The sequence below is a fragment of the Phocoena sinus genome, chromosome X, assembly GCF_008692025.1.
Source record: "Phocoena sinus isolate mPhoSin1 chromosome X, mPhoSin1.pri, whole genome shotgun sequence".
In the NCBI taxonomy this organism is placed as follows: Eukaryota; Metazoa; Chordata; class Mammalia; order Artiodactyla; family Phocoenidae; genus Phocoena; species Phocoena sinus.
The window spans coordinates 15,800,669-15,814,048 of NC_045784.1; the positions used below are offsets into that span (position 1 = coordinate 15,800,669).

The window sequence follows — 13,380 nt, forward strand, 5'->3', positions numbered from 1 at the left end:
AACTTTCCCTTAGGACAGTATCTCTTTTTGAAAAATGTACAAACAGAACTTAACAGCCCCACTTTTAGAGATCAGTTGATCAATAAGATGAAGGAGGTAGGTGAGATGGAAAAGGGGACCATGTGTTTTCCATTGGGTCAAGGCACAACAATATAGACAGAATAGCAACTAGTGCTGAAGCTTCTACATGCAGCACCCTGAGCATAGGGTTTGGCTAAAGCATAAATTTGTTTTGTAGTTGAAATCTGTGCTGATGCCACCAATTCCAATAGATGGAGACCATGCTACTGAGAAGGGAAATAAAGTAGGTACAACCATTACAGCTCGGGGAATCAGAACAAATGGATCCCTTTCTGAACAATTAACAAAGCATGAATGGGAACAGGTAAGTAATCAGACTGTTCACTAAAGTGGCAGTGAAGATGCAGCATAGATGATGTTGTTCTAATAATATACAAAAAGTGACTTACCTTTCTAAGCAGATCATATCCTTCTCTCTAAATTCATTACTATATTTTTAATAGCTTAATTGAAATATCATTCAAATACCATATTTAAATGGTATTTAAAGTATATAATTCATTGGGTTTGGTATATTCACGATACTGTACAACTATCCCCACAATCTAATTTTAGAACATTTTCATACCTGAAAAAGGTACTTGACATACCTATTACCAGTCACTTCCCATTCTCTCCCCACCCCCGACCACCATCCCTGCACACTTAGACCACCACTAATCTCCTTTTTAAAAAAAAAAATTATTTATTTATTTGGTTGTGCCAGGTCTTAGTTGCGTCAGGTGGGCTCCTTAGTTGTGGCACATGGGCCCCTTAGTTGCAGCCAACAGTCTTTTTAGTTGTGGCATGCGGACTCTTAGTTGCAACATGCATGTGGGATCTAGTCCCCTGACCAGGGACCAAACCCGGGCCCCCTGCACTGGGCGCACGGAGTCCTATCCACTGCGCCACCAGGGAAGTCCCACCACTAATCTCCTTTTGGTCTTAATAGATTTCTCTATTCTGGACATATTATAGAAATGGATTCATACAGTATGTGATCTTTTGTCTCTGGCTCCTTTTACTCAGTCACAGTAAAAGAAGTGCTTTTGCTTTGTGCTTTTGGTGTTGTATCTAAGAAGCCATCGCCTAACCCCAAATCATAAAGATTTATTTCTGTGTTTTCCTCTGAGAGTTTTATAGTTTTAGTTCTTACGTCTAATCCATTTTGAGTTAATTTTTGTGTATGGTGTGAGGTAGGTGTCCAAATTGATTTTATTGCATGTGGATATCCAATTATCGCAGCACCATTTGTTAAAAAGACTTCCTCTCCTTGAATTTTCTTGACACCCTTACGAAAAATCAATTGACTGTAAATATGAAGGTTTATTTCTAGACTCTTAATTCTATTCCATGATGTATATGTCTATCTTTTTATCATAACTACACAGTTTTGATTATTATAGCTTTGTAGAAAGTTTTGAAACTGGGAAGTGTGAGTTCTCCACCTTTATTCTTCTTTTTCAAGATTATTTTGATTATTCTGGGTCCCTTGAATTTCCATATGAACTTTAGAATCAGCTTGCCAATTTCTACCAAAAAAGACCTGGGATTTTGGTAGGGATTGCCTTGAATCCGTGGATCAATTTAGTTACTATTGCAGTCTTAACAATATTATATCTTTAATTTCATGAAGGTGGGATGTCTTTCCATTTGTTTAGATCTGTAATTTCAGCAGTGTTTTGTAATCACGTACAGTGAGGCACTTGTTAAAGTTATTCCTAGTTTATTCCCAAATATTTTTGATGCTATTGTAAATAGAATTGTATTCTTAATTGCATTTTGGATTGTTCATTTCTGGTATACATTGACTTTTGTATACTGATCTCATGTTGTGAACCTTGATAAACTTGTTTGTTCATTCTAATGGTTTTTAGTGGATTCCTTGGGACTTTGTATAAACAAGAGCATGTTATCTGTGAATAAAGATAGTTTTGCTTCTTCCTTTCCAATCAAGCAGCCTTTGATTTCTTCTTTTTTTTTTTCTGTACGCGGGCCTCTCACTGTTGTGGCCTCTCCCGTTGCAGAGCACAGGCTCCGGATGCACAGGCTCAGCGGCCATGGCTCACGGGCCCAGCCGCTCCGGGGCATGTGGGATCTTCCCGGACCAGGGCACAAACCCATGTCCCCTGCATCGGCAGGCAGACTCTCAACCACTGCGCCACCAAGGAAGCCCCTTTTATTTCTTTTTCTTGCTTCATTGCCCTGTCTAGAACCTCTAGTACAGTGTTGAAAAATAGAAGTGGTGAGAGTAGACTTCATTGTCTAATTCCTAATATTAGAGGGAAGCATTCAGTCTTTCCCATTAAGTATATTAGCTGTTTGTCCGTATATTACCTACCCTTCATCAGATTGAGGAATTTCTCTTCTGTGCCTACTTTCTTGAGTGTTTTTACTATGAAAGAGTGTTGGAGTTTGTCAGTGCTTTTCGGTATCTATTAGGATGATCATGTATTGTTTGTCCTTTATTCTACTAATGTGGTGTATTACATTGGTTGATTTCAGATGTTAAACCAACCTTACATTTCTGGGATAAATCCGACTTGGTCATGGTGTATAATCCATTTTGTATGTTGCTGGCTTCACTTTGATACTTTTCGAGGCTTTTTTCTTTGTAGGCAGTTTAAAAATTACTAATTCAGTCTTCTTTCTTGCTATAGTTCTATTCAGATTTTCTACTTCTTCTTGAGTAGTTTGTATCTTGGTATCCTTGATAGCTTGTATCTTCCTTGAAATTTGTCCATTTCATCTAATTTATCTAATTTGTTGGCCTAAAGTTGTTTGTAATATATACATATATGTGAAATATATATATATATTAAAATTTTTTTTTAATATCTGCAAGGTTGGTAGTGATGTCTCCTCTTTCATTTCTGATTTTAGTAATTTGAGTCTCTTTTTTTCTTGGTCGGTCTCGCTAAGGTTTGTCAATTTTATTGGTCTTTTCAAAGAATCAACTTTGGGTTTTATTGACTTTTCTCTATTGTTTTTTATTCTCTCCTTCACTTATTTCTGCTCTAATCTTTATTATTTCCTTCCTTCTGATTTAGATTTATTTTGCTCTTCTTTTTCTAGTTTCCTAAGGTGAGAGGTAGTGTCATTGATTTGAACTCTTTTTCCTTTGCTAATGAAGCTGTAAGTTTCCCTTAAGTACTGCTTTAGCTCCATCTTGTAAGTTTTGCTGTATTGTGCTTTAGTTTTCAATCATCTCAAAGTATTTTCTAATTTCTCTGGTGATTTCTTCTTTAACCTATATGTTTTTTAGGAATATGTTGTTTAATTTCTGTATATTTGTGCATTTCCCATATTTCCTTCTCTTAATTATTTCTGCTTGAATTCACTTGTGGTTGGAGACCATACTTAGCATGATTAAAATCCTTTTAAAACTTATTGAGGCTTTTTTTTTAGTGCTCTAGCATATGGTCTATCTTGGAAGGTGCTCCATGTGCTCTTGAGAAGAAAATGTATTCTGTTCTTATTTAGTGAAGTGTTATATATATATAGCTGTGTTTTAATGTAATATTTATAATAATTGGTTTGAAATCCTTGTCTGCTAAGTCAACTTCTGATCCCCTCAAAGGCAATTTCAATTGTCTGCTTATTTTCCCGTGTGTGTGTGTGTGTGTGTGTGTGTGTGTTTTTGCATGTCTTGTAATTTTTTGTTGAAAACTGGATATTTTAGGTAATATAGTAACTCTAATTATTTCCATGCTCCTCTAGGGCTTGTTATTATTTGCTTTCTTGCTCATTTATTTGTTTAGTGGCTTCCCTGGACTAGTTTGCTTAAGTCTACACCCCGAGCTACACCCTGAGCGTGGAGTCTTAACCACTGGACTGCCAGGGAAGTCCCTAAAATGTGATTTCTGATATAAAATAATCTCTAATCAATGAGGAGAAAGAGCGGCAGGAGGATAGAGAGAGAGAGGAAGAGGTAATAAGAGGGAAATAGAATTCATCACTGGCTTGTGCATTCAAAGTATTTAGAAATCAAAGAAGTATAAGAGGCATCCTACAGCAAGTAGGAAAAGATGCCTCCTTAAATTTTGATATCCAAATTCCAAAGACCAAAGGTTATAGTGAATAAAAAGGATGATGCCAAAAAGATTGGAGTTGCACAAGAAGAAAATCAGGGAGTCTGGAAGCTTGGATGAGTTAGAATTGTAGAGAGATGGAGCCTTAAGAAGTGGGAGGGAGGAAACTGGTGGTCATTATTCTGTAATAGAACCTCCCCTCACCCTAACAATGTAGATGAGGCATCTTACAGACTCAGTGTACATGACTGGAGCTGACACAGGGTAAAATTGACCAGAATCTCATTCCCAATATTTTAATAATTTCAGTTGTACCTTTAATTTTCTTTCCTCATTTCCTGGTATGTCATGGACATGCACACTTTAGTTAGCTAGAGTTGAAATTTCCAGATAAAAACAGATTTCACAATTACTTTATTTCTTAATATCTGTGAGCTGTGTTGCAGTAAAGATCGTAGGCTATTTGTTCCATACTCATGGAAGTGCATGATTCTTGGCAGAGTGCTGTAATTTAAATTTTATCTTATATTCCCTGAGATGTGGGGGATGTATGTATTCATAGCTGAGTCATCGTATAGAGACGAGCGTGACCTCTTCTTTCAGGACAGACTTGAAACAGCAAAGAGACCAGAAAGGTTTAAAAAATAATTTTAATTATTTATGTCCTGAGTGACTCCCTTCTCTTAATCCACTTAACAAGTAAAATTTATTGAGTATCTACTATGTGTCAGGCACTGTTCTAAGCTTTTGAGAAAGTAAGTGACCTAAGATATATTCCCTCATGGAGTTTATGTTTTAGGGGGAGGAGCTAAATAATATGTATATATGAAGTTATTTATATAATATTACATATATAATTATATAGCAATACCAAGTAACTATGTTAAGTGAGACGTTCTATGGAAAAAATTAAAACTAGAACAAGGTTAGGGGAAACAGAGAACTGGAGGTAGGGGACAGAGGTGCAATTTTAAATAGGGTAGTCAGCTTCATTGAGAAGGCTCCCAAGAGTGAAATGGCTTTTTTGTAGTCACTGAATGATAGAGCAGGATTTGATCCCAGGTCTGACTTTAATGCCCATGCTCTTTTTCTGAAGGGAAAGATGATTTAAGAGTGATAGGAGACGGCTTCCCTGTTGGCGCAGTAGTTGAGAGTCCACCTGCCGATTCAGGGCACGCGGGTTCGTGCCCCGATCTGGGAAGATCCCACATGCCGCAGAGCGGCTGGGCCCGTGAGCCATGGCCACTGAGCCTGCGCGTCCGGAGCCTGTGCTCCGCGACGGGAAAGGCCACAACAGTGAGAGGCCTGTGTACCGCAAAAAAAAAAAAAAGTGTGATGGGAGATCTCAAGAAAGTAATGAACTACTCTAGTCTCCCCTCATCCAATGAGGCGATGAGTAGGCAAGGAGTAGGTATCTAAAGCCATCTAGGTACTTGGCTGGAAAGTTTGGACTGAGCACAGCTTTTAAGACGACATATTCAAAAGCTGGAAGGAGGACACATAACTAAGGGAAAATACAAAAGTGAATCTACAGTGTTAGTGTCTTAGAAGAGAAGCGTTTAGATACATCTTTCAGAGCTATTATCTCTCCCCAAAAGCATACTTTTGAAAACTGGATTACTTAAAACTGTAGGCAAGCATGGGACACTTGCAGGATTTAGGAGGTGTAAAGGCTGAGACACAAATAGATTTTTGTTGACCAGGTCATACAAAAGTTGTCATTCAGTAAAAACCTTTCCAATCTTTGGTTTGAAAATTTTCAGGAAGGGATGTTGTAAATACTTATTCTTTCATGCACTCCCAAAGGCCCTTGCATTTCAGTGGAGAGGATGTTGTTGAGAGGAAAGAGATTGTCTCTGCTGAGGAATTTGTTTCACCAACAAAGTGACTTTTATAGCATTTTTTGCTTGTGAGCCTCAGAATTAAATCTATATTGTAGTCACAGTCGCTGTAAAGTTTATGAATGAATGAATTCTGGACAGAGAAAAGAAATGCAGAACTCATTGAATGGATGGTTCTGAAGAAGCTCCCTTCTATAAAATTGATACCCCTTATGACCCCTTATGACCTTGAACCAAAGAAAAATGAATGTTAGCTATATCTTCCTCATTTCACTGAGGAGTCAGCTAAGGCCCCAATAGGTTCCATGGTGACATAGGTGACACTTGAAGAGCTAACTCCATGGCCAGTGCTTATTCTAGTTTAACAGGGTCCCATCATATGTACGTTTAACTTATGTAAATTTCAACTATATACATATGGCAAAAAGGAGAAAAAAGTATAAAATTTTAGCTTCATATAATTTATCATATGTTCTACATATCACATACATAAAATATTCACACATCCATATGTCTGTATAGGGTTTTATATACAAAATCATGTATACTATGATTTAAGAGTAATTTAGAAGGTTTTCCTGGGGTAATTTTGGCTGTAAATGACTTGCATCTCATGTAGGAATTTAAAAGTTAATCCCCTCCTTATAAAACATGCCTCCTTGTGTTCCATGTTTTCTCCTTCATTATACTAAAGGTCAGATCATGTCTCCCAGACATGAATTCATGGTGTAAGATTCAGATATGGCTCAGTTTCAAATGCAAGTGTTATTTTCATCATAATCACCAGCAAAGTAAATGGGTTCCATTGTATTTATTTGTAGGGTAGGGTTGTGCCAGTGTTGGAATTCAGTGGGGGAGAAAGGAGAATCCTGGCCTGCATCTTCTTAGGTGGTTTTAATTCTCACTTCAGTCAATCATCAGAAAATCAGTCATCTGCAAGTGTCCGGAATGTGCCTGGTGCACAGTTTCTCCAGTTCTGATGAGCTGCTTAGCATTCCAGAGAAGTTCTCCTACCAGTTCTGTTCTCTCCACCTCACTGTCTTTCCCCTCACTTATTTCTAGCTCCCCTTCAATACCCGACCTACAAATGGGTGTACAGTCAGGTTTAGTGGGACAACCATTTCTGGTCTTTTTAAGATCTGATTTGGACCCACTAGAATAACTGCACAACTTAAAATACATGCTTCTTCATGCCCTTCAAAGAAACATGTGGAAAATGCAGTCTATTAGACTGTGAAAAATTAGAAAATAAAGTCTGTTAGAACTTTGAGATACTTCACAAGTCATCTGGCCCAAACCTCTGATTTTAAAGAAAGTAAGACCCAAAGACTTTTCTCAAGGTTGCATAGCTTTAGCTACAAAGCTAGTTTTCCACACTACTGCTGAAGCTCCCATAGGAGATGTTTGAAGAAAGAAACATTATATGTAGATCAGAGCTACAAACAGGGAGACCCCAATTTTTTATGAAAAAATTATTAGAAACGTGGGTCTTCAGTCGTGCGCATCATGCAGCCTGCACTTGCCTCTTTCATCCCCACAAGGAAATGTTATGCTAATAACATACTTGTGGAAAACCAGTCAATGGCTAAGTGTACTGCTGAAGCTGAGAATGTGCTTATCAAGGGGGGCAAAAAGTGAAGGAGATGCTTTACAAGATATTCTTGGATGAACAGTTGCCTATATTTGTGATGGGGAAAAGGCTTTATCATGCTATGTACTCGACAGGACAAAAACCAGGGCCAAAACCATAGCTGGGAGACTTACCTTATCTCTTTGAACATATTAAAAACACCAAGTGCCTGTATGTTCACTGTGGGGAGCTACTTTCTCCTTTGAACATGGCAGTGAAGTTCTTTTTAAGAGAAAAGACCCTGTAGGTTAAGCAATTGTGAAGCAATTGCGATGGAATTAAAAAAAAAAAAAAGAAAAAGAAAAAGCCCAAGGGCTGATCCTTCATGGTTACTAAGTATTGCTACATTGGTTATTGGGGATGGGTAGAAAGGGATTGTGGTGGCTATGGGCATTCACATTATTCTGGAAAAGATTCATGGAGGAGATGAGTGTGAAACAGTTTTGAAGGAGGAATGAGAAATAGTGAGACTTTGGGATAACTTGGGATAATATTTCTGGAAAAGAAGTTGGAATCTAGAAAGATAAACTCTCACTTGTAAGTGGCAGCCTAATCTGATTTGTTGTTCCAAGGTTATCGACATTCTGTGGAGTGATCCGAGAGGCAAAAGAGGCTGTTACCCAAATACAGGTCGAGGAGGGGGCTGCTATTTTGGACCAGACATTACCTCCAAGATTCTTAATAAATACCAGTTGAAGATGCTCATTAGGTCTCATGAATGTAAGCCCGAAGGGTATGAAATTTGCCATGATGGGAAGGTAAGCTAACAGTGTTGGTGACATCATCACAGACATCCTTCCCCCAAGCCTAGTCTTTCTTCACAGCATGTGTCTGACCTCGAAGCCCACGGGAAAATGTCTTCCCTAGGCAGAACTGCATGCTTTGGTAGATCACTGTCCCTCACCCTAAGAGATATTTGGTTTATTTCTCGGATCTTCCCTAATCCCAGAGATAGAAACTCTGACACATGGCACTAAGTACACACACAGAAAGGCTTTGTTCTGTGCTAATCGCAAGGCAAATCTCCAGTAGTGAGGTTAAGAATGTACTTATCCTCACTGAGCACAGAAAGGCAGCAGTGAATCCAGTTTGCTCTCTTTCACCTTTTGCACTTTCCCTGTGCAGAGCAGAACCACAAAACATACTTCTCTTCTATTCACTGAGTAGGTGAGCTCTAGCAAGTCCCTCTCTGTGGGCAGTTTCGCTGCAGCCACTAAAATGGAATGCGTTGTGCTTCTTCAGTGGTGTCTGATAGGCTAGAGAGGCGAGGCCTGAGGAGCTGGTTTCTGGTCCCAGGTTGTCCTGGGATGCCCCCTTTTCTCATAGTGAACAGCAATAATTAAAAAGGAATACCAAATTGCATGGCCTTTCCTTCTGTTTCAACACTTTTACTTTTCCAAACTCTTTTAGTTCATTGGAGGCTCATACTGACATTGCGAGATGGTAAGGCAAGTATTATTTAGGGTTTCTTTGTAATAAGAAAACGGGGAGAAAGTAGCAGTGGCTTGTCTGAAGTGACCTGCCCATTAGGGCAGGACTGGGCCTAAACCAGCTTTCCTGTCACTGACGAGTATTACCCTCCCAAGGCTCCCCATCCTCCCGCACGCCCCCAAGGCTGGTTCCTTCCCAACAGAGTGGCCATGATCCCTTATCTAGCCACTATTTCTCTGACCTTAAAGCACTGGTTTTGTGGGGGGCCCTGAACCCCCTAAATCAGTCAGCTACAGACAAAAGAAAAGGACTGTGATACTAGACAAGTTTTATTTTGAATGCTCAAATAGCACAAGGAAAGAAAATAAAGGCTTTACCCTCTTGGAAAATTAGAATTTACAGAACTGAGCATTAAGGAGGATTTTAAGATACGGAACTGAAATTGTACACAAGATTGCAAGGCCATGCACTGTGGGGATGAGTGGCTAGAAGTTAGTACTCCTGGAGACAGTGATTTCAAAGCCTTGTTTCTCTTCAATGGAATCACAGGAAATCCCATCAGACTTGGATGATTTATATGGATTTTGAACTTTGATTTTTGCTTTTTAAGAATTGAGCTGTTTCTGACTTTATTGAAGGACCTTTTGAGAACTAACTCTATGTGAACCTCACACTCTCTTTAACCAGGTTATTACTGTATTTTCTGCATCTAATTATTATGAAGAAGGTAGCAATCGAGGAGCTTACATCAGAGTGAGTTCTGGTTCGCCCCCCCGATTTTTCCAGTACCAAGTAACTAGGGCAACATGCTTCAGGCCTCTTTACCAAAGGTATGTATACTCTAAGGAGATTTTTGAGCTCTGGTACTAGTGACCAAGTAGAACCAGTCCAGAGTGACTAAGAGCAGCCATGGGAGTGAAGAAAATGACTTACTCGTTACTCATTGGTATAAACAAAATGGAAGTAATTCCAGAAGCCGAGTGGTGAACGCGCTCATATCTGAAACCAAGAGCAGCAATTTTCAATGTATACATCTCTTTAGATGGATAAAGCCATCAGCATCCACAAACAGTCCCTAATTGAACATAAGGAAAAGAAAGTCTCTGCACCCACCCACTCCTGTAACCTCCAGCCTTCTCTGCCCCCAGAAGTGTATATGACTGAGTTGAGTATGTGTCTCTGTGTGATGGCATTCATAGCTTATCTCCCATTCCTCCCTTTGACATTTATCTTTTTAATATTTTTTATATTATAGAATGAATATGTTTATTGTTAACAAGTGAGACAAAACAAAGATGTATAAAGAAAATGTTAATGATCTTCCCTCCCACTACTTCTCAGTAATTCTTTTCCCCAGAGGCAACTGAAATTAATAGCCTAGAGAGGATCCTTCCACCCTCTTCTCCTTGCTCCTACAAAAATAGACAAGCAATTACTCATTCATTGAATTAAAAAAATGTTGAGCACCTACTATGTGTCAGACACTGTTCTAGGCACAGATGATATTGAAATAAACAAAATAGGCAAAAGTCTTTTCCCTCATCAAAGCATATCCCTGTGGGAGGAGAAAGGCAGTAAACAACATACATACTTTTTTTTTTTAAACAAAGATAGAATCACACTGCACGGTCTATTCTGCAACTGAGTCTTTCCCTAAAGATTATATCGTGAACATTACTCCAAGTTCATACATATAGACCTAACTCATTCTTTTTGATAGATGCATAATATTCTGTAGTATATGTATACCATAACAATTATGGATAGCTAAATCGTATTCAACTGATGGCCATCCAGATTGGTTCTAGGGTTTTGTACTTAAAAGCAATACTATAACAAACATTCCTCTGTGTGTGTGTGTGTGTGTGTGTGTGTGTGTGTGTGTGTGTGTGTGTCTGTCTGTCTGTGTGTACATATATGTATACACATATCCATAAGTTTTTAGTGCTTTTTTTTTTTACATAAGATTTCAAAATATACGATTTATAATGTTTAAAATTTTGCTAGATACTCCAAAAGAGTTGTAACAATTAACAATCTGGAAAACAACATATTAATTTCTCCACATCCTCATTAGTCTCATAAGTTATTACTCTTCTTAATTTTTGCCAAGCTGATGGATAAAAATGATAAATCTCATTGTTTTAATTAGCATATTTTAGACAGCTGAGTTTACCCATCTTATATTTTTGAACATTGCATTTTCTTTTCTTTGAATTTCCTGTTTATAGTATTCCCCTATTTTATATTGGGCTGTTTGTCATTTTCTGATAAATTTTTAGGAATTGTTTGCATAGGAGGGATGGAGGATTTTTATGGGCATGATGCATATATTTTGTTGGTGTCTTGATTTTGCTTTATTCTATGAAATCACATTTTATAATTTCATTATAACTTTTGGATTTTCCCCTTCAGTAGAAAAATGTCTCCACATAAATTTTATACACACACACACACACACACACACATATATATATTACATATATATTTGTAATTTATTTTAACAGCTTTGTTGAAAGTTCACCAAATTAAAGTATACAATTCAATGATATTTGGTATATTTACAGAGTTGTGTAACATCACCGTAAACTAATTTTTGAACATTTGTTCAATCCTAAAAAGAAAACTTGTATCCATTAGTAGTCACTCATCATTATCGCCTCCCCATCCCTGGCCACCTCCCCCCCATCACAACTCTAGTTAACCACTGATCTACTTTCTGTCCCTATAGATTTGCCTATTCTGGAAATGTCATGTAAATAGGATTACACAATATGTGGTCTTTTGTGACTAGCTTCTTTTTCTTAGCACAGTGCTTTTGAGGTTCATTCATGTTGTAACATGTATCAGTACTTCAGTCCTTTTTTTTTTTTTTTTTTTTTTTTTTGCGGTATGCGGGCCTCTCACTGTTGTGGCCTCTCCCGCTGCGGAGCACAGGCTCCAGACGCGCAGGCCCAGCGGCCATGGCCCACGGGCCCATCCGCTCCGCGGCACGTGGGATCCTCCCGGACCGGGGCAGGAACCGGTGTCCCCTGCATTGGCAGGCGGACTCTCAACCACTGCGCCACCAGGGAAGCCCCTTCAGTCCTTTTAATGGCTGAATAACATTCCATCGTATCAATAGACCTCATTTTCTTTGTCCATTTATCAGCTAATAGAAATGTGGGTTGTTTCCACTTTTTGGCTACTATGAATAATGTTGTTTTGAATGTTGGTGGACAGGGTTTTGTGTATACATTTGTTTTCATTTCTCTTGGGTATATACATGAAAGTGGAATTGCTGGCTTATATAGTAATGGTTATGTTTAACATTTTGAGGAACTTGCAAGCTTTCTTCCCAAGGGGATGCACAATTTTACATTCCCACCAGCAATGTATGGAGATTCCAATTTCTCCACATCCTTGACAACCCTTGTTATGATCTGTCTTTTTGATTATAGCCATCTTAGTGGATGTGAGGTAAGAACTCTTGGTTTTGATTTACATTTCCCTCATGACCAATGACTTTGAGGATCTTTTCATGTTCTTTTTGGGCATTTGTATATCTTCTTTAGTGAAATGTCTCTTTCAGATCCTTTTTCCATTTTTAATTGAGTTACTACTCTTTTTATTATTGCATTGTAAGAGTTATTCATATATCCTATATTCATGTCACTTATTAGATATATGATTTGCAAATAGTCTCTTCCATTCTATGGGATGTCTTTTCACTTTCTTGATGTTATTATTTGCAGCACAAAAGTTTTTAATTTTGATGAAATCCAATATATCTGTTTTCTCTTTTCTGCTTGTGATGAGGTATCTAAGAACCAACTGCCTAAGTCAAAGTCATGAGGCTTTATTCTTATGTTTTCTTCTGAGAATCTTATAGATTATTTTTATAGATTAAGTTCTTATATTTGGATATCTGATCCATTTTGAGTTAATTTTTGTGTATAGTGTGAGGTAAGGGTCCAACCTTATTTTTTAAAATGTGGATATTCAATTTTCCCAGCAACATCAGTGGGAAAGACTATCCTTCCTCTATTTGACTGTCTTGGCACAGTTGTCAAAAATCAATTGACCATAAAGGTATGGGTTTATTTCTGAACTTTAAGTTGTACTCCATTGACCTATATGACTATCATAATGTGAGTAACACCCTGTCTTGATTACTGTAGCTTTTTGGTAACTTTGAAATTGGGAAAGGTGAGTTGAATTTGAGTCTTCTCTTTTAAGATTGTTTTCCATGTGATTTTAGAATCAGCTTGTCAACTTATGCAAAAATGCCCACTGGGATTTTGATAGGGATTATTTTGAATATGTAATATCAATTTCGGGCTATTGCCATTTTAACAATATTAAATATTCCAGTCCATATTGTTCTATTTATTTTGATCTTCTTTAA

At 37.9% G+C, this 13,380-nt stretch overlaps 1 protein-coding gene across 1 annotated transcript in view; it reads left to right on the forward strand.

The window, feature by feature from the left end:
- The window catches only part of PPEF1 (protein phosphatase with EF-hand domain 1), a 144,947-nt gene that overhangs the window by 111,170 nt on the left and 20,397 nt on the right, over positions 1 to 13,380 (forward strand). Inside the window, exons 12-14 of the mRNA XM_032620331.1 lie at positions 239 to 385; positions 8,135 to 8,320; positions 9,681 to 9,823. Of these exons, the coding sequence (XP_032476222.1) occupies positions 239 to 385; positions 8,135 to 8,320; positions 9,681 to 9,823 (476 nt within the window). The remainder of the gene's footprint in view (positions 1 to 238; positions 386 to 8,134; positions 8,321 to 9,680; positions 9,824 to 13,380) is intronic.